The sequence below is a fragment of the Ursus americanus genome, chromosome 36 (assembly GCF_024610735.1).
Source record: "Ursus americanus isolate L20-20 chromosome 36, mUrsAme1.1.p, whole genome shotgun sequence".
In the NCBI taxonomy this organism is placed as follows: Eukaryota; Metazoa; Chordata; class Mammalia; order Carnivora; family Ursidae; genus Ursus; species Ursus americanus.
Genome location: NC_142162.1, coordinates 10,602,379 through 10,628,971, shown reverse-complemented (window position 1 = coordinate 10,628,971; position 26,593 = coordinate 10,602,379). Strand labels below are relative to the sequence as shown.

At 36.1% G+C, this 26,593-nt stretch overlaps 2 protein-coding genes across 3 annotated transcripts in view; both read left to right on the top strand.

The window, feature by feature from the left end:
• PYGO1 (pygopus family PHD finger 1) overlaps positions 1 to 26,489 on the top strand; it is a 31,001-nt gene extending 4,512 nt beyond the window's left edge. Inside the window, exons 2-4 of one of the 2 annotated variants that reach the window (XM_087859232.1) lie at positions 17,432 to 17,517; positions 18,550 to 19,694; positions 20,484 to 26,489. In XM_087859232.1, coding sequence (XP_087715358.1) covers positions 17,432 to 17,517; positions 18,550 to 19,674 — 1,211 coding nt within the window. In that variant the 3' untranslated portion in view covers positions 19,675 to 19,694; positions 20,484 to 26,489. Of the gene's footprint in view, positions 1 to 17,431; positions 17,518 to 18,549 lie in introns of both variants that reach the window. The other variant, XM_045812059.2, reaches the window with a different exon arrangement.
• Positions 21,468 to 26,593, top strand: part of DNAAF4 (dynein axonemal assembly factor 4) — a 78,856-nt gene continuing 73,730 nt past the window's right edge. Inside the window, exon 1 of the mRNA XM_087859231.1 lies at positions 21,468 to 21,570. The gene's annotated coding sequence lies outside the window, so the exon portion shown is untranslated. The remainder of the gene's footprint in view (positions 21,571 to 26,593) is intronic.

Below are 26,593 nucleotides of genomic sequence, written 5' to 3'. Positions count from 1 at the left end.
GATTTTAGGGGGGGTTATATTTTAATTGGTGCGTATAAGGGTTAGGCAGATTATCAGGAAAGTAGTTTGATTTTCAACACATTACATGACTATCCCCCCGAGATGTTTCAGTGCGCACAGTGGGTCTCCATGGTTTGGAACGGAGGAAAGTGAGCTGAGCCAGAAATAGAGATCTGGAAGTTATCAGTAAACAAGTGAATACTAACTGATGCCTTGGGAGTAGATAGCTCACCTGAGACAGTGAAAAGTTAGAAGAGAAAAGCATTGAGAAAGCAACTTGGGAAACGCTAATATTTAGAAGACAAAAGGGAAAAGAGGACCCTGAGAAGCAGAATGTGAAGGAGTAGCCCGAGAGGTAGAAGAGAGAAACCGACAGAGAATAGTGTCACAGAAATAGAAAAGGAACAATGGATTTATGAGGGGAAGAGAAATGAATTTTGTTTTTAGCCTGTTGATTGAAATGTATCTATATGTGAGATGTCCAGGGTGCTCTTTCTCCCACATTCCCTGCCTTGGTGAACATTGTTTATCCAATGACCCAAACCCATCTCCCACTCCCACCCAGTACTGTCCCCAAATCCTAGAATATCTGTCTCCTTACTATGTTTTTACCCACCATCTCCTGACCTTTCTATAACCACTTCTTTAGTTCAGACTTTATCTCTTTGATTATTATCATTGGCTTCTCACTGGTGTCCTGGCCTCCTGTTTGGTCCCTCTTAATCCATTTTCCACATTGCTACTGCTGGCGATAAATAACGACTATGTATTGAGTATGTACCAAGCAGTTTGTTAATTGTTTTAAGTGGATGTCTTGTTTAATCCTCTCAATAACTCTATGAGTTAGATGTTATTATCATTCTAGGTTTCCAGTTGACGAACTGATGCTCAGAGGGTCAAGTCCTATGTGGTTAAATAACATTCAAGTTTCCACAGCTAGTAAGTGACAAAGCAAGAGTTAAACTCTAGGGCTGAAAGTCTTAGTTACAGTGCTCCAAAACACAATTCAGTCATGTTACCCTTTTTTTTTTTTTTTGTTAAATTCTTTAGTGGTTCCCCATTATCATGGATAAAAATCCAACCTTCTTATATTGGCTCTTTTTTATTTGGTCCAGGCCCACCCCTTAGTTCTCCATCCTTCATGTTCCGTGAAATGCTCCCCTGTGTCCAGGTCTGAGATAATCACATTTCCTTTCTAGATGTTGTCATGGTTTCTCTTGCCTTTAAACGTTTCTTTGCACATTCCGTTCCTTCTGCTAGGCTTGCCCTCTTTTTTCCCCACCTTTGGTAGGATACTCCTCCTCACGGCATCAGCTTTGTTGAACCCTCCCAGGATGTCTTTACTCAGTCAGAATTAGACGCAACATCCTTATGTTCCCTCAACATCCTGTGCTCATCTCTGTCATAATATTTATCACATCAAATCTAAGTGTTTCAAAAAAGAAAGAAAGAAATTGTTTTCTCTAGGTTTTGGGATCCTTATCGGGAGAAATTATTGTTTTTATTTCTGTACTTAAATAAGCTCAACAGATGTTTCTGAAATCTAGTTTGATGAAAGTTAACACAGAGATTTCAATAACTTAGGTAATTTAGTCTTCCTAGTTTGCTTTCCCCAGAGGTGGGGAGGAATCACCTCTTGGGAAGATTATACAGTTCTCTCTTTTCACAGTCTTATTCCAGGCAACTTAAGGGGTGTTAGTCATCTTTACCTTCAAGGCATCCCTAACATATGGTCAAGAGTGATTTCAGGTCCCCTTTCCTATTCCCAGTCTCTATAGACATGTTAATAGCAGTGTTGAGAAATAGAACGGCGTTTGTCTCTGGAGACCCACTGCGGGGGTCTTATCCCATTCCTACCGTTTACTATCTCTGCGGTCCTTGGCAAATTACTTAACCTCTCTGTATATCAGTTTCCTCATGCAAAATGAGAATAATAGTTGTATTTATCTCATAGAGTTCTTTAAAGGATTAAATGTGTTAATATATATAAAGTACTTAAAACAATGCCTGGTACATTTTAAATTATCTGTTTACTTTTAAAACCAGAAATAGAATATACATTCTAAAATACACATTCTAAAATACCGCAAGTAATGTGATCAACATTCACTTTTAGATATATTTAATCAGTTCATAAGTAGAAGACAGCATATTTTTTCTTGTTTCGATTGGGAGTGGTTATGAACTGAACAGAAATAAAGGTTCTCTACCTTTACAGAAAAGACAATGAACCAAAAAAATTATAAAAGAAACCCCTCATATTTCACAACTTTGCTGAAACAGACAGGTACAGGCTGTTTATTACACGATTTTTATGACTATTTGCAGTTTTGTATTCCTTTACTTCTGAAGTTTTTTGTTTAAAAATTGTGTTGACTTTGTTCATAAAATAAGTGTATTATTAGAAGCATTATTGTATAGAGTCAGCTTCACACATGAATGCCATCCACCCACCCTCCTCCGAGCTTTCCATTTGTTAGCAACTTTAAACCTCATGCACCTCAGTAATAAAAAGATCATCAGTCTGGGAGAACAGCTGGTACAAGAACCACAAATATTTGAAACCTTGGATCACAGATGTTGTAGGTTTTCAGAATTTAATATTTATTACATGCCCAGATTGATCTAGGTTCTGAGCATCACATGGCAGACACTTCCTGCCTTGCATTCTAAAAGCGGATAATGGCATTTTCATTTCAATCATATAAGGCCATTTCTCATAATACTGTATTCAAATATTAATTCATTATATTGCCATTCAATGGTAGAGACCAGTATTACAGAAGTACATGTTTCAGGTGAAGGCAAAGCTGTTCGCTAAGATGTTCACATCCATAGTAAATGATGGAATAAACTGACATTATATCCCAGACTTCTGTGCTTTTATGAAAAACTGGTATTTGTCTGCTCAATGTATTGACAATGCTTGATACTAGATCTTTTGATAGGGCATTAAATACTATAGAAACTGAAATGAAGTGAGATTATGGTATAGTTTAGTCTAAAGGAAAGCAAAATGAAAACTAATATTTGAGGGTCCACTGTGTGCCGGGGAGTATGTTAAGCACTGCCTTAGTTCACGCTGCTCTAACAGAATGCCATAGACTGGATGACTTATAAAAAATAACACTTTATTTGGCACAATTCTGGAGGCTAGGAAGTCCAAGATCAAGGTGCCAGCAGATTTTGTATCTGATGAGGGCCTGCTTCCTGGGCAGTCTTCTTACTGTGTTGTAACATGTGGAAGGGCCAGAGGAGCTCTCCCAGGTCTGTTTTATAAGGACACTAATTCCATTCCTGAGGGCAGGGTCTCATCTCCCATAGCCCCTCCTCCAAGTACCATCAAACTGGGGATTAGGATTTCAACGTGTAAGTTTTGGGAGGGACACAGGCTCTGTTTGTGTCATTTAATCAGCCTGGTAATTAGAAAGCATACTTATTTGAACTACTCTTGAAACAAAGCTGTTTTTGAAGGAAAAAAATGTATAGTATTAAAAATTTTTTTATTGAAGTATAGTTGACACACAATGTTATATTAGTTTCAGGTGTACAGCATAGTAATTTGACAACTCTATACATAACACTGTGCTCGCCACAAGTGCATCTGTCACCGTATAGTGCTATTACAGTACTCTTGCTGACTGTATTCCCTATGCTGTGCCTTTTATCCCCCTGATTTCTTCAGTCCATAACTGGAAGCCTGTATCTCCTACTCCCCTTCACCCACTTTCTCCCATCCCTCCACTACTGCCAACCACCAGTTGTTTTCTGTATTTATAGGTCTGTTTCTGCTTTCCTTGTTTGTTTTGTTTTTTAGATTCCACATAAAAGTGAAATCACATGGTATTTGCTTTTTTTCTGTCTGGCTTATTTCACTTAGCATAATGCCCTCTAGGTCCACACATGCTGTCCTAAATGGCAAGATCTCATTATTTTTTATGGCTGAGTGATATTCCAGTGGTATGTGTGTGTGTGTGTGTGTGTATGTATGTGTGCAAGTGTGTGTGTGTGTGTTTGTGTTTGGCCATGTGTCCCATCTTCTTTATGCATTCATCCAGGAGCGGGCACTTAGGTTGCTTCTGTATCTTGGCTATTGTAAGTAATGGTGCAATAAACATGGGGGTGGCTATGTTTTTTCAAATTAGTGTTTTCGTTTTCTTTGAGTAAACACCCAGTAGTGGAATTACTGGATCATATGGTATTTCTATTTTTTAAATTTTTAGGAAACTTCTATAGTTTTTCCACAGTGGCTGCACCAATTTGCATTACCACCAGCAGGACCCAAGGGTGCCTTTTTCTCCAAATCCTTGCCAACACTAATTTCTTGTCTCTTTGATACTAACCATCCTGACAAGTATAAGGTGATAGCTCATTGTGGTTTTGATTTGCATTTCCCTGATGATTAGTGGTGTAGAGCATCTTTTCATACATACATATGTCTGTTGGCCATATGTATGTCTCCTTCGGAAAAATGTTCATGTCTTCTGTCCATTTTTAAATTAGATTATTTGGAGTCTTTTTTGGTGTTGAGTTGTATAAGTTCTTTATATGGTATTAATCCCTTATGAGATATGTCATCTGCAAATATCTCCTCCCATTCAGTAGGTTATCTTTTCCTTTTGTTGATGGTTTCCTACGCTGTGTGAAAGCTTTTTTATTTTGGTGCAGTCCCAACAGTTTATTTTTGCTTTTGTTTCCCTTGCCTTAGGAGGCATATCTAGAGAAATGTTGATGTCAGAGAAATTGCTGCCTTTTTTCTCCTGGGAGTGTTGTGGTTTCAGGTCTCACATTTAGATCTTAATCCATTTTAAGTTTGTTTTGCGTATGGTGTGAGAAAGTGGTCCCGTTTCATTATTTTTCATGTAGTTGTCCAGTTTTCCCAGAACCATTTATTGAAGAGACTAATTTTTTAAAGATTTATTTATTTATTTATTTGAGCGAGTGAGAAAGAGAGAGAGTGTGTGTGTGTGAGTGGGGAGGAGGGTGGCAGAGAGAGGGAGAGGGAGAGAATCTCAAGCAAACTCCCCGCTGAGCATGGAGCCTGACACGGGGCTTGATCCCACAATGCTGAGATCATGACTTGAGCTAAAGTCAAGAGGCTGACGCCCACCCGAGCCACCCAGGCAGTCCTTGAAGAGACTGTTTTTTCACCATTATGTATTCTTGCCTCCTTTGCATAGAGTAATTGGCCATATTAGCATGGGTTTATTTCTAGGCTCTATTCTGTTCTGTTGATCTTTGTGTCTGTTTTTGTGCCAGTACCATATTGTTTTGATTACTACAGCTATCGTATAGCTTGAAATCTGGGATTATGATATGTCCAGCTTTGTTCTCCTTATTCAAGGTTACTTTGGCTGTTTGGGCTCTTTTGTGGTTCCATACAAATTTTGGGATTATTTGTTCTAGTTCTCCGAAAAATGCTATTGGTATTTTGATAGGGATTGCACTGAATCTGTTGATTGCTTTGGGTAGAATGGACATTGTAATAATATTAAGTCTTCCATCCAGAAGCATGGACTATATTTCCATTTGTTTGTGCTATCTTCAGTTTTTTTCAACAATGTTTTACAATTTTCAGAGTAAACATCTTTCACCTCATTGGTTAAATTTATTCCTGGTATTTTATTCTTTTTTGCAGTTGTAAATGGAATTATTTTCTTCTTTTTGTTGTTGTTTGGTTGTTTTCTTCATTTTTCTTCTACTTCATTATTAGTGCATAGGAACGCAACTGATTTCTGTGTATTAATTTTGTATCCTGCAGCTTTACTGAATCCATTTATTGCTTCGAATAGTTTTTTGGTGGAGTCTCTAAGGTTTTCTATGTGTAGTATCCCATGTTATCTGCAAATAGTGATAGTTTAACTTCTTCCTTACCAATTAGGATGCCTTTTATTTCTTTTGCTTGTCTGACTGCTATGGCTAGAATGTCCAGTACTGTGTTGAATAAAAGTGGTGAGAGTAGACATCCTTGTCTTTTTCCTGATCTTAGAGGAAAAGCTCTCATTTTTTCACCATTGAGTATAATGTTAGCTTTGGGTTTGTTATATATGGTCTTTATTATGTTGAGGTATGTTCCCTCTAAACCCACTGTGTTGAAGGTTTTTATCTGAAAAGATGTTGAATTCTGTCAGATGCTTTTTCTATATTGAAATGATCGTGTGGTTTTTACCCTTCATTTTGTGTGTGGTGTATCATGTTGATAGCTTTGCAGATGTTGAGCCATTCTTGCATCCCCAGAACAAATCCCACTTGATGGTGGTAAACGATCCTTTTAACTTATTATTGAATATGGTTTGCTAATATTTTGCATCTGTATTCATCAGTGATACCAACTGGTCTGTAATTGTTTTGTTTTGTTTTTAGTAGTGTGTTTGGTTTTGGTGTCAGGATCAGGTAGGCCTTGTAGAATGTGTTTGGAAATTTTCCTTCTATTTTTTGGAATAGTTTGAGGAGAATAGGTGTTAACTCTTCTTTGGTAGAATTCACCTGTGAATCCATCTGGTCCTGAGCATTTGTTTTTTGGAAGTGTTTTTGATTACTGATTCAATTTCATTGCTAATAATTTGTGTTCAGATTTTTTATTTCTTCTTGATTCAGTTTTGGAAGATTGGATGTTTTTAGAACTTATCCATTTCTTCTAGGTTGTCAAGCTTGTTGGCATATAACTTTTTGTAGTAGTCTCTTATAATTCCTTGTATTTCTGTGGTGTTGGACACTTAATCAACTGAGCCATGCAGGCGCCCCCATAATTTTCTTACTTTTAATTATGGCCTTTTCTTTTCCACTTAGAGAAGTCCCTTTAACATTTCTCATAAGGCTAGTTTAATGGTGATGAACTCCTTTAACATTTGTTTTTCTGGGAAACTTTATCTCTCCTTCAATTCTGAATGATAATCTTGCTGGCTAGAGTATTCTCGTTGTAGGTTTTTTCCTTTCATCACTTTGAATAGATAATGCCACTCTCTTCTGTCCTCCAAAGTTTCTGCTGAAAAATCAGCTGATAGCCTTATGGGATTTCTCTTGTATGTAACCAATTTCTTTTCTCTTGCTGCTTTTAGAATTATCTTTAATCTCTGATATTTGAAGTATTATATGTCATTATGTGGACTTCCTTGGATTCATCTTGTTTGGGATTATAGAATTAGTGAACCTGGATATCTGTTTCTGTCCCTGGAGTTGGGGAAGTTTTCAGCTATTAACTTCTTCAAATAGGTTTTCTGCCCCTTTTTCTCTCTCTTCTCCTTTGGGGACCCCTGCAATGAAAATGTTTGTTCACTTGATGTGAACAATCCTCATTTTTAAAAATTCTTTTTTGTTTTTGCTTTTCATCTTGGGTTCTTTCCATGTACCTATCTTCTAGATTACTGATCCATTCTTCTGCATTGTCTAATCTACTGTTGATTCCCTCCAATTTTTGTAATCTTCAAGTCCGATCGGTTCTTTTTTATATATTCTCTCTCTTTGTTGAAGTCCTCACTGAGTTTCCACTCTTCTCTCTGGTCCAGTGAGCATCTTTATAACCATTACTTTGAACTCTTTATCAGGCATATTGTTTATCTCCAGTTCACTTAGTTCTTTTTCTGAGACTTTGTCTTATTCTTTCATTTGGAGCATACTCCGGTATCCTCATTTTGCTGGACTTTCTGTATTTGTTTCTATGAATTAGAAAGCTGAACAGCTACTTCTAAACTTGAAGGAATGGTCTCATGTTATGTTTACTCATCCCCTGTATAGACTGTGTGTGCCTGCTGACTTTGGCTGGCTGGCTGGAGCTCTGGGCTGGTGTGGGCTGGCAGTCCTGGGGAATTCTGTGCTGGGGCTACTCTGGTGGGATGGCCTAAGCTGAAGTGGGTGTGGCCCAGGGTAGTTCCAGGGCTCTCCATGCAGAGAGCACCCTGGCAAGACAGCTAAAGTTGAAGTGGGCATGGGCTGGGGCAATCCCAGGGCTCTGTGATGGCATCCTGGCAGAACCACTAAAGATGAAGTGGATGAACGCCAGAGGGTGAGAGTGGTGTCAGGGCTCAAGGGGCACTCTGGCAGGGTGTATGGAACCAAAGCAGACACAGACAAGGGTGTCCTAGGGTGCTCCACATAAAGGGCACCCTGGAGAGTCATCCAAAGCCAAAATAGGCACAGATCAGGAGTCGTAAGGCACTCTACACCAGGCGTGCCCTAACAAGTTGTCTAGAGCTTAAGTGGTATGGGCCCGGAGTGTTCTGAGGTGCTTTGCACCTTTGTCACCTTGGCCAGGTGGCTGGAACTGTGGTGAGTGCTGAACAGGGGTGTCCCTGTTTGCGCTGCACTGGGGATATCTTGGGGGGACAGCTGGGGCTGGTGTGAGCTAAGAGCCTTGGGCTCACTGAGGTGGTAGGCCAGCTAGGACATCTGGACACTGCTCCTATCCACTCTATCAAGGTGGAGGGGAAACATAAACCATGGTGCTCCCAGCCCTCCAACCCACACAGAGTTGCAGCAGCTCCCCCATCATTTGGCAGAACTCTAGGGCTGGTTCCTTTTAGTTCCCCTTTTAGTCCTCTTTTCTGTGCTTCAGGGCAGACGAATGTGCTCATAGTCAGGCCTTTAGTACTATCCATCCCCCACTAAAGTTCGCAGCTGTTGGGGGTGGGGGTTCCCTTCATTACTGTCTTTTCTTGTTGTTCTCTATGTGGTTTCTAGATCTTATATTGTGCAGAAGCCGTTCAATCAGCCCTCAGTTGTTCTTCAAAAGGAATTGCTCAGTAAATAGGTGTAGATTTGGTGTGTCCATGAAGGACGTGAGTTCACGGTCTTCCTACATCACCATCTTGGATTGGGACCCCATTATAAAATATGTCAAAATAATACAGTTACATTATTTATGAGAACAATCAATATCACAAACCAAACCATTATTGCAAATAAAGTGAAGTTAAAAAATGAAAATTTAAATGACATAAAAGGCATGCCACTATCTAGTATACAGAACAATGCCCTCACTTCCTTTTTAAGGACTTGGAGGCTGAAATAGATTCTTTAATAGAAGAAATAAAAAGGTGGAATATATATAATATATAATATAATTAGAACAAATACGTAAAAGCCCTAAAGCAAATAATCTGCAGTGTACAAAAATAAAAACTACTTACAAATAGAAAAAATAATTTTATACTTACAAATAGATTTCATATAAAAAATCTTTATTTTGTAGATTCTTTAGATGGGAAAAAATTTCCTTGTTTAATAGATTAGACTGTCCAGTAGGACTATGAAGAGACACATACTTCAACTTCCAGCCCCAGATAAAGGTTAAAGGGTAAAGGAGAGATAAGAGACTTATTTTGTTTAATTGAGATTGAGTGACATAATGTAGGGTGATAATATCTAGAGAGATAAAATTTCTTTGCTTTCTTAAGATGAGGACTTCTTGTTCCATTTTTTCATTGCCCTTTCCCACATCTGTTCCTCTTGTGCCTTCAGAGGTTATTGGGCAGGTAGGAGTGAAGAGATGAGATAAAGAAATTCAAGTATTAACAGATTAAAAGGATCACAGTGGCCGGTGTTAACAATGAGCTTTGACAGTTTCCTTTTTCTTGGTCCTCTGCCCCACAGCTCTCAGCTCCTGACTGAGTAGTCATGGTTTACCTTGCAGTTAGCCTCGGCAGATATATAGAGTGGCTGGAGACAAGCTTTGGTACCGGAAGTTCTTAGGGTAGCTTAAATGACTAGCTCTATAACCACTACTTTCCTGTTCCCTGGATTCTGACCTTTCACTTTATTTTTAAAGAGTGAGAACCATGGAAATTCTTGATAGCTTGTATTCTAATTAGCCCTGATGTCTGTGATTCTGATCTAACATAATGATTACCTCATAGAGAAGAACTACCAGTATTACAAGTAGCAGCAGGAAGGACCCAGGTAAGGCCAAGAGTCAGAACCACTGAAAATGTTATGTAGTTAACCCTTTAGACGAACAATAAATGGAGCAGCAGACACCAGTAGAACCTGAAGATTTGCTTTAAGGAGGGAAATGTTAGACTTTTAAATAAAAAATTAGTACCATGAAAGTCAGTTTCTTTTTTTTTTTTTAAGATTTTATTTATTTATTTGACAGAGAGAGAGACAGCCAGCAAGAGAGGGAACACAAGCAGGGGGAGTGGGAGAGGAAGAAGCAGGCTCATAGCGGAGGAGCCTGATGTGGGGCTCGATCCCATCACGCCGGGATCACGCCCTGAGCCGAAGGCAGACGCTTAACGACTGTGCCACCCAGGCGCCCCTGAAAGTCAGTTTCTAAAAAGAATTTTAGGTGGTTTTACTCACAGATTACTTGAAAATTATGTTTATTTAAGTAGTTGCAAATGTCAGAGCCTTGCCTTATAGTGAATACAAGCAATTGTTATTAAATTTTTGGAAAGTGAACAGAAATGGTACATACCATTAATTAAGAGTACTTTTGTCCATCTTTAAATTACAGCATTTTGTAAAATTATAATTATTCAATATTCTTGATGCTGTGAGTGGGAATTTATGTATTCTAGATTAGAGATTAGAGGCTAATTTATTAGTAATTGTTTTTATTTTTAGGAATTACATTTTTCTTTTTGTATTTTTGTTATAATACCCATGACAGATGTTAGGAAATACAGGACTTTGTTGTTTGGTACCTTTATTTATTGATACAACAACTTTATTATTTGACCTCTAAAATCATTGCTAATTCTTTCTCCCTGCCACACTCATCAGAATTTCTAGGTATTCATATTTGAGAACAACACATTTCTGTCCTCAGCATGTCAGTATACACTGTTAAGGAAAAGTGAATACAATTTGTTAATATGGAATCATCAGTTCATTTTCTATGGGCTACTGAATAGTTATAAATTAGTAATAGATTCGGTCATTCCGGAACCATCAGATTTTGAGTCAATGACTTTGAGGGGTGGACTGCATCTCACTATTAGTTCTTTACTTCCCATCTACTGAAATGGGATTACCACATCAAAGAATTTAAAAATAGGAGTTCCTTTAGTTTGAACCAGAAGTTTTCATTTTTGTTTTTTGTAGTCCACTGAGGAAGACAGTATGTGTATAAGATTTTAGAGGCATACTAGTATCTTAGAAGCATATAAATCTAATTTTATCCAAACAACCAAAAGAAAACTAGATAAATTGGCATTCATCAAAATTAAAAACTTACATATGTCAAAGGACACTATTAAAGTGAAAAGACATCCCACAGATTGGAAGAAAATATTTGCAAATCTTATAACTGATAACAGTCTAGTATCCAGAATACATATAGAATTCTTACAACTTAACAAAAAAGATAAACAACTTAACTAAAAAATAGACAAATGACTGGAGGAGGCATTTCTTCAAAGAAAAAAATATATGTGGATGAGCAATAAATATATGAAAATGTGTTCAACATCATTAGTAATTTTGAAAATGCAAATTAAAACCACAATGAAATACCAGTCTATACTTTCTAGAATGGCTACATTTTTAAAGTACAAACAGAGGAGAGTCAGTCAGTTGAGCATCTGACTCTTGGTTTCCACTCAGGTCATGATCTCAGAGTTGTGAGAGTCTGTCCTGCCTCAAGCTCCGCACTTAGCAGGGAGTCTACTTTAGATTCTCTCCCTCTCTCTCTGCTCATACCCCTGCTCTATCTCTCTCTCTCAAATAAATCTTCAAAAAATTAAAAAGAAACAAAATAAGTGTTGGGGAGGATGTGAAGAAGTTGGAACCCTCAGACTTAGCAGGTGGGAATGTAAAATGGTGCAGCCACTATGGAAAGCAGTTGGGCAGTTCCTCAAAATGTTAAACTTAAGGGATACCATATCGCCCAGTGATTCTATTACCAGGTATATACCCAAGAGAATTGAAAACATATGTTTATACAAAAACTTGTACATAAATATTCATAGTAGCATTATTCTTAGTAGCCAAAAAGTAGAAACAACCCAAATTGTTCACCAACTGATCAATGGATAAATACAATGTGGTATATCCATACAATGGATATTCAGCCATAAAAAGGAAATAACACATACTATATCATGGGTAGACCTTGAAAACGTCACCCTAATGTATGTGAAACAAGACACAAAAAGCCACATATTGTGTGATTCCATTTATATGACGTATCCAGAATAGGTAAGTATGTGTAAGTAGAGTCATGACTGTCGGGGCCTGGGGGACTGGGAAAGGACTGCTAATGAGTATATGATGGGGTGATGATAATGTTCTGGCATTAAATAGTGGCAATGATTTTATAACCTTGTGAATATGCTCAAAAACTTAAAAGCAAAAGGAAATAAAACCCTGGTTTTAGATTTCAGTGCTGCTTTTTACCAGTGGTATGACTCCTTTACATTCTATTTTCTTTTTCTTTCTTTAAAAAGTGGGGGTGGGGCGCCTGGGTGGCACAGCGGTTAAGCGTCTGCCTTCGGCTCAGGGCGTGATCCCGGCGTGATGGGATCGAGCCCCACATCAGGCTCCTCCACTATGAGCCTGCTTCTTCCTCTCCCACTCCCCCTGCTTGTGTTCTCTCTCTCGCTGTCTGTCTCTATCTCTGTCAAATAAATAAATAAAAATCTTTAAAAAAAAATAAATAAATAAAATAAAAAGTGGGGGTGACTTACCTACCTCTAAGGTTTGTTATGAAAATTGAGTTGAAAGAACATAGATGTAGTCAGATATAGACTTCTAAGTTAAGATGGTAGAACAAAACTACTTTACAGAATCTCTTTTTAAATTCCAAGTGAAATGAACCAAAGCCATTTTTGAAAAAGAGCAAAAATGGTCAGCAACAGCAACAAACAAAGGAAGTGGCAAGCCCAATAACAATTCTGAAGCTGCAGAATGCACTGTCTTAGGCTTCTGAGACCACCTCTGCCCTTGGAAGCTATTAGTGATTTACAGAATTTTGAGAAGTCTTACGAATAACCCCAAATCTAGAGAGAAGGAAATTAAATGACTATTCTTTATCTTCTCATTCTTTTGAGTAAGAAAAAAATGAATGAAACAAAAAGTTAAAAAAAAAAAAAAGAGGAATGTCTCTGACAGAAAAGAAGTCTCCAGGGATACAAACTGAATCAGGAAACACAGGGAAACCTCCCGTGTGAGGGGGTTACTACACCCCCCGACTAGGTAGATGTGCGTTTAACAAAATGTCAGAATTAAAAACCTGGATATTCCAAGGAAACACAAGAGGTTAATCTTACTAATATAGGCAAGTGTTCTAAAGAGATAATAGCATATCCAGTCACATGAAAATGATAACATTTGTATAAAAGTGAGCAAGTTGGTTTTATTTCAGGAATGTCAGTTTTGAGTTGAACATTAAAATAATTTAAAGGGGGAAAATCACATGATTATCTCAATAGATAAAGCGTATCAGCTAAACCAAGTAATCTTAGATGTGAATAAAAGAGAGTCAGAAAGTCACCCATGTTAAATCAGAGCACATAAAAGATCTAGACAGAATTGCAAGATAAAAATAAAAAAATAACTATGCAAATATACTATAGCAAACTAACGAATTAATAAAAAAAAAAGAAGAAAAAAGAAATCGCATGCAGATGATGAAGACCCATGACCTAAAAGACAGAAGGAAAAATCTCACATGTACTTCAAGTGGTAGACTTTAATAAAAACAAAACAAAACAAAACAAAAAAAGCAAGAGTTTAAAGACAAGATGATTAATACAACAAAATTAGATTAAAGGTAAATTGCAGACCTCAGGAAACCCAATGAGGGCTAAACCAACAGAATTATAGAACAAATAAATACATCAGAAATAAAGAACATGATAGGTATGGTTAGCAACTCAGTTATATGATAGGAAAACTACAGATAATTAGATTAAGTAGACATAAAAAAGAGTAAAGTTAGAAAAGCTAACTAATAGTTATGGTGCTAAAAATTTCTCTAGCATAATGATAATTAGTGCCCCCAAAATAGAGCACTCAACAAAGAGCAGAAAAAGTATTAAAGATGTGATAAAAGAAAATTTAGCTGAAATAAAGAATTGAATCTAGAGATAGAAAAAGTAGATGGAAACAGGTTGGAAAAAGTAGAATAAGGTGTGATACCATATTATCTTAAACATTCAGAGTTTCAATCAATGCTATATAAAATTGAGAAAAGACAAGACATACATTTTCCCACTTAATGTTTTCCTTGATGTCTTTTCTTAGGCTTAGAGGATTCTTTCCAAAAACTCCTCTTGCGGTAAAGAAATATTTAACATAATCTGTAGTTTAATTCATTTCTTTTTTCCTTTATTACTTTATAATAAAGTTAAAATTTAATGCTTTTATTTAAAAATAGTATCCCATCTTTGTAAAGGTATTACCATTGCTCTATATTCACGGAAGGAAAAGTCGGTAGGTAGGTAATAAGCTAGATGTCTGGAATGGTGTTAACTTAGTAGTATTGACAGTTTCTGGCTGGTGGCACTTGAGATATGTATCAGTCAGGGTCTAGTGAGGAGATAGAAGCTATACCAGTTATTTTTAATAGAAAGAATTTAATATAAGTTATCGTTAACAGACATTAAACTGAAGTGGCAAAATAGGATACTAAAGTTTTCACAGAGGTATCGACTGTGGGAAGGAGCTACCGTTCCTGAGGCCACAGGAAAGAAGTTGAAATTATTAGAATATATAAATTTCACAGGAGGGGCCCTGGAGTTTTAACTCAGATCTCTGGGAAGGAGGTGCTGCTTATTCTAGTATTAATGCCTCTGGACTTTGAGGGTGGGCCCCGTGGGCCTGGGACTCAAATGCCTGGTGCTAATGTGTCTGAGGAGGGCACAAAAAGGCTGTTTGGGATAATAAGTAAGGTAAGAAACAGTGTTATTTTGTTCTAGATGGCTAGCCAGAACAGGAAATACCTTTCCAATTTTTAGAAGTATTCCTCTGTGTCTCTCAATTTAGAACTTTTGAAAGTTTTTATTCATACTGATCTTGTACATTTTTTAAAATTTATTGCTAGCTATTTTAGTTTAGTTTTGTTCCTATAAATGAAAACTTTTCTTCTACTCTATCTTTTGATTGGTTTTAGTTTGTGTATAAAAAAAGCTTCTTGGGGCGCCTGGGTGGCACAGCGGTTAAGCGTCTGCCTTCGGCTCAGGGCATGATCCCGGCGTTCTGGGATCGAGTCCCACATCAGACTCTTTCGCTATGAGCCTGCTTCTTCCTCTCCCACTCCCCCTGCTTGTGTTCCCTCTCTCGCTGGCTGTCTCTATCTCTGTCGAATAAATAAATAAAATCTTTAAAAAAAAAAAAAGCTTCTTATGTTTAAATATTAATTCAACATCCAGAATCCTTACTGAATTTTGTTACTCTTTGTCAGTTTTTCATCTTCATAGTATGTAAGCTTGTCTAACTAGTTCTTAGAGAAATCTGCTTCGCATTTTGTTAGGTGGGGGTCTTTGTCACACAAATTTCTCTTTATTGTCAAGTACCATTTCTTTTCCTGAACTATTATTGTAAAAACTGGTCTCCCTGCTTCTACCCCTGTCCCATCTACCAATTCATTCTCAACATAACTGCTAATATAATACTTTTAAAACTTAAATCATACCACTTTCCTCCTCAAAACCCTTAAATGATCATTCACTGTTCTTCAGATAAAATTCAGATTCCTTAGCATAAACTGTAAGGCTTTGTGTCTTAGCCTGCTTGGGCTGCAGGAACAAAGTATCATAGACTGTGCGGCTTAAACGACGGAAATTTATTTTCCCCTAGTTTGGAGGCTGGGAAGTCCAAGATCAAGGTGCTAGCCAGTTCACTTCTTGGTGAGTTCTCTCTTTCTGGTTTGCAGATGCCTACCTTCTTGCCCATGTCCTCACATGGCCTTTCCTGTGTTTGTACAAAGGGGGCCGGACTTAGTCTCCTAAGTCCACTAATCATATCATAGGGGCCTGACCCTCATGACCTAATGTAATCTTCATTACCTCCCAAGGGCCCTACATCCAAATACCATCATATTGTGGGGTAGGGCTTCAAAATAAGAATTTTGGGAGGCACATTCAGTCCATACTGCTCTAAATGATCTGGTCCCTGCCTGTCTGTTTAACCTTTTCTGGTGGCACTATCCAGAGTCCCTTAACACACTGGCCTCTTTTAAATTACTCAAACACATCGGTCTTCTTTCTACTTTAGAATTTTACACATGCTGTTCCCTGCCTAGAGGCTCTTCCTTATGCTGTTTACATGAGAGATTTGTTATCCTTCTGTAAGTCTCATTTTATTTTTTTATTTTATTTTTATTTTTTTATCCTGTAGGTCTCAGTTTAAATACCCCCTTTCTCAGAATCCACATATGTGAGTAGGTCTCCTCTAATTGTCAACTCACTGAACTTATTTATTAATCTATTACAAATGTGTATCTATATATATGTATGCATAATTTTATTCTTCTATCTACTCTTGTAATGATCAGAATCCTCCATAACAAAAAGTGTTCTTCTAATGGAAAAAAATTCTATCGATAAACTTTTTTTTTTTCCAGATCATGTCAACACCATACTTTTTTTCATTTTGGTAAAATATATAAGATAAAACTTTCCATTTAAACCTTTTTTAAGTATACAAATCAGTGATATTAATTTCATCACAATGTTGTGTATTGATAAAATTTTTGTAGTCTCTTTAATTCACGGTCAAGCTTTTGCTTTTGTTTGGTCATATACTGTTGAGAAAATAATACTCACATATGTTGTTGTACTTGACAATACCTTTAAGAATTTAAAGGCCACATACCTTTAATGCCATAACTCCAGTCCTAGGAATGATTTGTACATGTGTTTAAGACACTTACACATAGATTTTCATTGCAGACAGCAAAGGTTTGGAAACAACCTAAATATCCATCAATAGGGAGGAAGCTAGTTTAATGAATTATGGTATAATCATACCATGAAATACTACTCAGTTATTAGGTGATGGAGCAGTTCTGTGTGTAATTATGTGGAATGATTTCCAAGAAGAAAGCAAGGTGTAGAGAACATTGTGTATAGTATGCATGCCATAGTTTGTTTATTCCCCGCAGAAGATATTATGCTGGAATTTATCTAGATTATCTTTTGAAAGAGCAAAAACGAGAAATCAGATGACTAAAGCTTCAAGGGTAGGATGGAGACTTTCTCACTGAAAGAATAATAAAAAATACTATGGGAATGGAGATGAATGTTTCTGGCTGAAGCTATGGGGAAGACTTTTTGGAGAACAAAATTTTTTTTAAAAAGCTTAGTATTCTTTTATCTAACAAAAATAGGACACATATTAACAGGTAATTATGATAGATATTGCTGTGAGGAGATGTAAAGCAATTTCAGTTACAAGTGGAAATGTTATCTGGAATTTTTTAAATTTTTATTTTATTTTATTTTATTTTATTTTATTTTATTTTATTTTATTTTATTTTATTATTTATTTTTAGGTGGTGATAGTGGACTGGATGGGTTAGGAGGACCAGGTGTACAACTAGGAAGCCCAGACAAGAAAAAACGCAAGACAAATACACAGGTAAATTGACATTTTCTTTAATAACTATTTTTGTTCACTGATAAGATAAGCCGATGAGGTAAATTTAAATTTGGTCATGGTTTTGTTTCCTATCCTCATTCATAACCTAATCTTGAATTCTGCAGTGATTTTTTTCTTTTTAACTCTGCGACTAGTAGCTATTGTTGGCCTATAGGCCTAAAGTGGGTATTGCAAGAAGGAAGTGTAGGCAGACAAGTTAAAATGCTTATACTTAAATCTAACTTAAAAAGCATAGATACCTGTCGTTCTACTAAAAGATTTTAAAATCTGTGAACACAGGTCTAACCTGAAGCAGCGTTCAGCTGTTTTAATAATTCAGTAGTACATAGGTATCATTAAGCAGTCATGGTGGAAGTATCTTTAGTATATAACCTGTGCTTGGATATAAAAATAGGCTTCTGTGCTTTTATCCCTTGTAAATTTGAAGCACTCTTTTTGTTTTAAAAACTGCGAGTAAGTATGATGTGTATACAGATTACTTTTTTCCATTTTGGTCACCAGCAGAACTTGTTTGCTTTAAACTTGCCGTGTGACTAAACCTGGAAGTTTATTTTTCCATTCTGAGGCCAAGAGCATAGTGCTTGGGGAATGCTTTAATAGCTACTCCCTGAAGTTAAGCTAGTAAAAAAAACTTAGATGCTGTTTATTGTTACTTAATTCTATGGTTTAAGTGAAAGATTCTAGAATTATAGGTAAGCATATTAAATGAAAGTTATATAATGAAGCTTCTTTCGAAGCTTAAATACCTTTGGAATTTGAAATAACAATGAGTTTGAGCTCAGAAAAGCATACCTTCTTTCCTTTCCTAAAGGAAAGAAATCTACACATTTTAATAATTAAATATAATTAAATATGAAAACTATTTGGAATTGAAAGGTCAAATGACGAATTAGATTTTCATAACACATAGCAAGAGAAATTGGATTAAAGCTAGGTTGTTGCATGTTAAGATAACAGTTTTAATGACTTCTTTGATCAAAACATGTACTTTACTCTACATTCTCATTTCAGGGGCCTTCTTTTCCTCCATTGTCTGAGTATGCTCCACCACCGAATCCAAACTCTGACCATCTAGTGGCTGCTAATCCATTTGATGACAACTATAATACTATTTCCTATAAACCACTACCTTCAGCAAATCCATATCTCGGCCCTGGTTATCCTGGCTTTGGAGGCTATAGCACATTCAGAATGCCACCTCACGTTCCTCCAAGAATGTCTTCCCCATACTGTGGTCCTTACGCACTCAGGAATCAGCCACACCCATTTCCTCAGAATCCTTTGGGCATGGGTTTTAATCGACCTCATGCTTTTAACTTTGGGCCACATGATAATTCAAGCTTTGGAAATCCATCTTATAATAATGCACTAAGTCAGAATGTTAACATGCCTAATCAACATTTTCGACAAAATCCTGCTGAAAACTTCAATCAGATTCCTCCACAGAATGCTAACCAAGTATCTAACCCTGACTTGGCATCTAACTTTGTCCCTGGAAATAATTCAAATTTTACCTCTCCATTAGAATCCAATCATTCTTTTATTCCTCCCCCAAACACTTTCAGTCAAGCAAAAGCACCACCCCAAAAACAAGACTTCAGTCAAGGAGCAACCAAAAACACGAATCAAAATTCCTCTGCTCATCCACCTCACTTAAATATGGATGACACCGTGAATCAGAGTAATATTGAATTAAAAAATGTTAATCGAAACAATGCAGTAAATCAAGAGAATAGCCGTTCGAGTACCACAGAAGCTACAAATAACAGCCACGCAAATGGGACACAGAATAAGCCACGGCAACCTAGAGGTGCCCCAGATACATGCACCACTGAAAAAAGCAATAAATCCTCTCTCCACCCAAGCCGTCATGGCCATTCTTCTTCTGACCCAGTGTATCCTTGTGGAATTTGTACAAATGAAGTGAACGATGACCAGGATGCCATCTTGTGTGAAGCCTCTTGTCAGAAATGGTTTCATCGGATCTGCACTGGAATGACTGAAACCGCTTATGGCCTCCTAACTGCAGAAGCATCAGCAGTATGGGGCTGTGACACCTGTATGGCCGACAAGGATGTCCAGTTAATGCGTACTCGAGAAACGTTTGGTCCACCGGCAGTGGGCAGTGATGCTTAATCACCGGCATTAACTAAAGGGTGTTTTTTTTTTTTTTCCTGAGTCTTGCAGAGGTTCAGTGACACAGGATTTTAATGTTTTACATTATTTTTCTAAATGCACACACAAAAAGATTATTTACCTTTTAGTTTTCATTATTATTCTCCTTCATTACCAGTGCAAATTTTGTATTGTCTTTGTTTGCTCTCTTAAATGAGAATAATGTATATGGGGTGCTTTAGAAAGTATACAAATAAATGTTAGTTGTTGTTGTTGTTGTTAATCATAAACATAAAAAGCCTCTTGAAGCTTCAAAATAATACATAGCAAATGTAGGCAAGTTTGTTAGAATCATTGAAAAATGTACATTGCAGAGCTGAACTTTGGCAATATTACGTTAAATGGTTCAAAAAATTTTTTCAAGGATCTATTCGACATGTTTTCAGAAAAAAATATATGTAGCTATAACAAGGAAGGAATCATACATTTTAATGGATGTTTTAAAAATAATAGAGTATGTTACCAGATTTCTTCCCACTAGGGTCCTTGAAATTAGTGACTTTCCTATTTTCAAGTCAGTCTTTTTAAGATATCTGTTTGTACAGGTATGAGCAGATGTTAGCATATAGTAGATGCTCAGTAAGTATTTGTTGATTAACTTGTGGATTGTACCACATGAAATTGCTAATATTAGATCAGTTGAAAAATGACTGCAATTAGTAGAGTTGAAGTGAAGTATGTTTCTAGTTGTGCTGTTTAGAATTATAATAGTATTATGCTCTTCATTCAGCTTCCTTTGATTATTGAGTTGTTTTGTTATTGTTTTCCAGAGAAATAAATAACATAGTATCCTCGGAAGAATCGCGAATACTTCCTTTAATATGATTTCAAGCCAGGACATACTGCAAGTGAGATAGGTGGAAACATCAAGTTGACCTTAGAAGGCTCAGCTGGGGAAAGAACTGCTCCGTGGTGGTTTGAAAAATCTTGTTCTGGGGATCTGGATTCAAAGACGAGCCTCAGGGGAGATCAGAATCCATTTTGAGCAAAGACCAGTTAAGAGCCAGGGTGAAAGCTAACTTACAAACGACAATTTCAAGGCCTTGAAATAGTCGGGCGTTTCTGTCGTGACTGGGGAAAGTGTAAAGACGGACCCAAGAACATCCTCCTGGGAGACGATCAAGAACGGAGACAGAAGTGTACTTGTTAACATTCAAAACAGTGGAAACCTATTTTTAGCGTGGATCATGACCTGTGACCAAAAAACAAAAACAAACACACAAGATACCGTATGACAGTTGATAGCAGTTCATACAACGGTCGGATGTTGGTGAAGCTCCCAAACTTGCGCCGTCGTTATTGTGACCAAAACAGATCTGAAGGCAAAAGGAGAATTAATGACTACTGTTTAAACCCTAGTGAAACGGCAGCAGCAGCATATCGCCAAGAAATTAAAATTGTGCGTGAAACTTTAAAAAACATCTTTTGGTTAATAAACATGAGCCCACACTTTTACATGACAGCACTTGACCTCCTATGTCACAAGCCACTAAAGCAAAGTTAATTGAATTGGGATATTTTGTCATGTCCATTATAGTCACCAGAACTTTATCCAGCGAACTCCCATCTTTTTCATCATTTGAAGGTTTTTTTAAGAAACAACATGTTCTCCAATTGAGAAGCAGTAATTGGAGGGGATGTGAACAATTTATATAGCCGAAGAAATGACAAATTTTATAAAAATGAAATATTTAATATCCTACTAGAAGAAAATTATTAATGCTCATGATGCATATTTTGATTGAATAAAACTTATTTTTTTAAGCACAGTGTTTTAATTTTGACCTACAAAAACAGCAATTTCATATGGTACAAGGTAGTAGAAGGCTTTCTCCATTTACCTGTGACTAGTTAGAGGTGAGTACAAAATATTTTCAATATAGTTGTAAATTATATATCTTTACAATTTTAGGAAATGAAATGATATAAACTCTAATACTAGGTACTCCTTGGTGTGACAACGTTACCAACTGAAGCAGGTTAAAACGCAGTATTTTTGGCTGATCTGACATTTGACGTATTCAGTAGCATACTTGAAGATCCCATTTTGCTTACTTTATATTAGACACGATTTTCTAAATGTTTAAGGACCTCGTTATGTTGTTCTTGAAATCCTAGTGAGTGCTGATTTTGAAGAAATGATGCACTGCATGCTGTAAGCCCAGTCCTAGCATCAGATCATGGTTTTTATGACAATATAGGTTAGATAGATATTGAGTAGAAACTTCCAGTGTCCTCAGGAGTTAACATTTTACATGGTAGAACTTGAGTTGTACTTATTGTTAAAATTGATTATTATGCAGTTTCTTAAGCCATCTGTTAATTGCAGTTTCAGTAGTAGTTTTGTGAAAGTGAGCTAACCTCTCCCAAGCTCGTCTAAAGGTACTCGATTTGTAATGTGATTCTTTTCCATTTTCAAATAGTTGTTTTTAAAAACTTAGAAGTGAATTTTTATTCAAGTGTGTAGGTTTTCAGAGCACCTTATTTAAGTAAAGAGTCTGTAAATAGTCAAAGAAAAACCCTTAGTGACTGACAGTGAGTCATAGGCAAACTATAATCATAGTGCGTGAATGTTTTCATGTATTCGAATTACTTTTTTAACTAGTTCCACATTTGTCTCTGTATGACCGTAAGTCAGAAATTAGATGATTTTTGATAGGAAAAGTGATGAAGTGTAAGAATGTTCAATTTGACCCAAAGAAGGCTATTATACAAATTGATACGGCTTTGTTAGGACAAGTGATGAGCTGCCCTAAACATTTTCAGATGCTCAGTAATGGAAAGAAATGTACATATGTGGAATAATCTTCCAGTAGCATTGCACCTTTTCTCATGGAATCCTCTTCCCTTCACTGAAAAGCCTCATCTCACATGCACATGTACACACACACACACACACACACACACACACACACACACACACAACTGAGCAGGAAATTGTGGTTTCTCCTATATTCTCAAGTTTTGTCTAAGTTCAGCCTGGCTAACGCTCAGCAGACAGCTAGGTTACTGATAGTTTTAAAGCATCGGTTCCTTTCCCAGAACTTGCTTTATTCATTTCGCTAGAGAATTCCTAGTCTACTTGCTTCTAGATGCTACTGGACTCAACTGATGCTGAAACAGCTTCGCTTGTAAAAGGAAAATTATTCTTCAGATACAGTGCTTAGAATTCGTTTTGTGATCAGTGTTTTCTTTTGTTGTGAAATACTTGTAGGGTACGGCTATTATGATTCTTGTTATCCAAATTAGAAGATTATGTACATAAAGCAAGATTTTCTTGTAGTAGGGCTTATTCTTCATAGATTAACACAATACAGAGAAATCTGATTTTTTTAAAGATTTCGAACTCTGCCTGCTGGTAGGAAAAAAACCTCAATAGTGTGGGTCACCATGAATTCTGCTGACTGTAATCATCCAAATAAGTATCAGGAGTCTTCATCTAGTATTCTTTCAAACTTGTTTGTCTTGAACATATTAAAAGTGCTAGTACTTATTGTCCAGCATATTATAGTAATTGTATTTAATAGTGAAAAAAAATGTAAGTAATGATTTTTTTAAGGGAGCTCTTGAGAATTTTTGGATTTTGTTTTTTTACAGTATATAGAGGTTTCATATGCATGAACATTTGTGCTATTTTAGATTTTTTTTTTTTTTAATTAAAAAGTTCGGTTAAGAGCATCCAGGCTCCCAAAGGTCATTTGTAAATAGTGGTTTGGAACGTTATGTAAAATGATTAGATTGTTAGGAAAGCTCATAAAGGCTTATTTAAACCATAATGTAGTTAACCGATAGTATCATGCTGAGCACTCAGTTTTCTTTAGGAAACCAATTAATGTAGGAGGTAGAAACAGGTCTTCTCTTTTTCCTGGTGGGATTCAGGAAAGCTAAGTTTCTTGGTGTTAGTGTTTCCTCGTTGTCCGCTTACCATCTTAAACCCTCCGGTAGAGTACTATATAAGCCAACTTGCCTTTTCCGTTACGGATGCTCTGTGCTTCAAAATTTCATCTTTCCTCCACTCAGAATTCCCATTTTTTCTGTGGTTATGGCTGGCTAGATTTTTAGGGAAAAATGTTTTCCACCAAGATGCAAATGAAGATAGTGAAGAAAGTTTGATTAAACGTTTTTTTTTTTTAAGACTGCTTATTCAGAATAATTTTTATCTAGGATTTCAGACAATATGACCACATTTCAGGCACTGTAGGAAACAGTATTTTTATCGAATTGATGGATGCTGTCTTGAGCGTACTTCCCAATTTCCTTTAGATTATTGGGACTTTTCCAGTTGTCTTTCTCCACTTTTGAACTCAGAGGTGTCTCCTCATTTCCAAATTTTAGTAACTTCCCCCTTTTCCCTATTCTGTTTATCCAGTAGAGCAGTAGAGAAGTCACATCTGCATTTTTCTCACTCTCGGTGCAGAAGTGGAAGTTTAGAGGTAGTAGGGAGACGGGGGCTGGTGTTAACATCTCCCAAGAGGGAAATGAAAAGTGGCTGTCTTTAAGCCAGACATGAGTCCATCAGAGCCTGCCTGTATTTCATTGAAAATTTTTAATGAAACCCAATGGATAAGCTTCATTTTTGTCATAGTTTGTCAAAATACATTACTCACAATTATATTAAAACTTATTCTAAATACTTGTACTTTTCTTGTTCTGTAGGTAATCGAGATGATGTTGCTTGTTAGTTAAAATATCTTTTATAAAAGAAAGTCCTGCTTCTTATCATGATGTATGTGACTTAAATGACTGTTTCATATTAAAACTATTTCTTCCTTATGTACTGTTTACATATACCTCTTTTTGGGATATTAGTTCAGTACTTTTATACAAATCTGAGTGTGTTCCACATTGGTGACATGTATTTTTGCAGTAATTTTTTGTTTTGTTCTTAGAGCATGTCTAAAGTAACACATGCACTAGTGCTGTGGTCTGTGGCAAAATTACTGTAATTCAAATTGGAAAATAAAATGTTTCCAGACTTTGTCCAACATTTATTCCTATGGCAAAGGAAATTACTATGTAATACTAATTATTTCTTATGCGGGTATGTTTAAGCTACTCTATGAAGTATGTGACACATCAATATTTATGGATTAGTAGATGGCCTGATGTTTTGAAATGGGAGAGGGGGTAAAATTTGGTGTTAGCAATTCATAACACTCATAATACAATAAATACTTCTTAAAATTTTGATTTTTCTCTCACAGTTATAACTTACCAAGGAATTACTATCTTAATTGATTGTGCATATTAGGATTTTTTTAGCCCTTACCATTAAAATTACATACTAGACTTTGAACCTACTCTGATGTCTTCCAGCCAAAAAAGATACCATTCACTTCATCATAACCAAAATAAGTAGAAATGTTAATCTTCATTTATTAAGAAGCTATTATAATACCACGAAAATCCTCTAATTTACTTAAATTTTGTAACCATTGATACAAGGACTTGAGTGGTGTTTACTTTGTACTATCTGATGAAAGTTTTATTAATAAAAGTCATAACAGTTTAAAGAAAAATGTTTAATCTTGGGAAAATATTAAGCTTTATGGAGCATTTATTTGAGAATACTATTTAAAAAGCATTCTTTTGTCTTTAAAACAAGTACCCAAAAGAATTGTAATAGGTAATACTTGGCCAGTGCAAATTTGCATATTTTAAAATTGCACACCTGAAAGCAAAAAAAAAAGAATGCTTATGAGTGCTTAAACTGCATATCTTTTTAAAGTATTCAAATTTTTAGACTTTTATCAATTCAAACTATCCTGAATAAGGTTTTACTATATTAGTGATGTATATTACAAGATAAATGTTTACCTATGTTATGTTTATGGTATCACTATACAGCATCATTTTTGGCATGGTTGTTGTGTATTTTGTACCTTTGATTGTCAGCTATTGATAAGATTGACATAGCAATAAATCTGATACAGTTCTTAATATTTTAAAAAATGCCATATACCATACTGTGGCACAATTCCATTATATTTGATTTGAATGCCCAGTGTTTACATGGGTCTATTTTGGGGGTTAAAATTTAGAATTACATATTAAGGTTTTATTTTTTTTCCTGGTGTCTTCACATACAATCTCTTAGAAATGAATCTGTTTTTATTTAAGTCATAGAGGTTTAAAGAAGTATTAGTATTAAATGATTCATGAATTGCTTTGTGGAAAAATTTAAAATATGAAATGACTAGGTTACCCCCAAACTGTTTGTTTTCTTTGTATGGTTTTGTACAGGTTACAGTTTTCAGAGAAATAAAATTGGCTTGGTAACTGATTGAATATAGTGGATAATGGATAGTTTGTCTAAGGGCTTCCAAGTATTAAACCAAAAATTCTCAATTCTGAATTACTTTTTAATAATTACTATTAATAGTGGTAAGCCAATTTCCCTTTTTCTTTTAAGATCTTTAATTCTTATAACTTCCTCCTTTTGATCCCTTTCTTTCTTCCTCAAACACCATGGTAGAATGTAAGAGGAATTTGACTTATCTTCCACATTTTAGCTGTTTATTCTAAGATAAGTAGTAAGACAAGTAGAGGTTCTACTGTCGAAACAGTCCGTGTTATTGTTGGCCATTCTTTCCAAGGTTCATACTAAATGTCGTTTGTGCATTGTATAAAGAATGTTATTTATCAGTATTTAGACCTACTATTAGTAGAAATTATGTATGGCAGGCTTTCTTGAACAATATGTATTGTAAGTTTGTTCCTATAGTGTTATGCTTCAGATTCTTTTAAATAAAGCTAGTTTTTAAAGAGAAAAATAACTGTTTTTTTAAGTGCTTGATTTTCAACAGGACAATCTTAGGTTATAGCTATGACAGTCTTGGCTTTGGGTAGGAAATGTTCCAGGAAACATTTACCAGGGCAA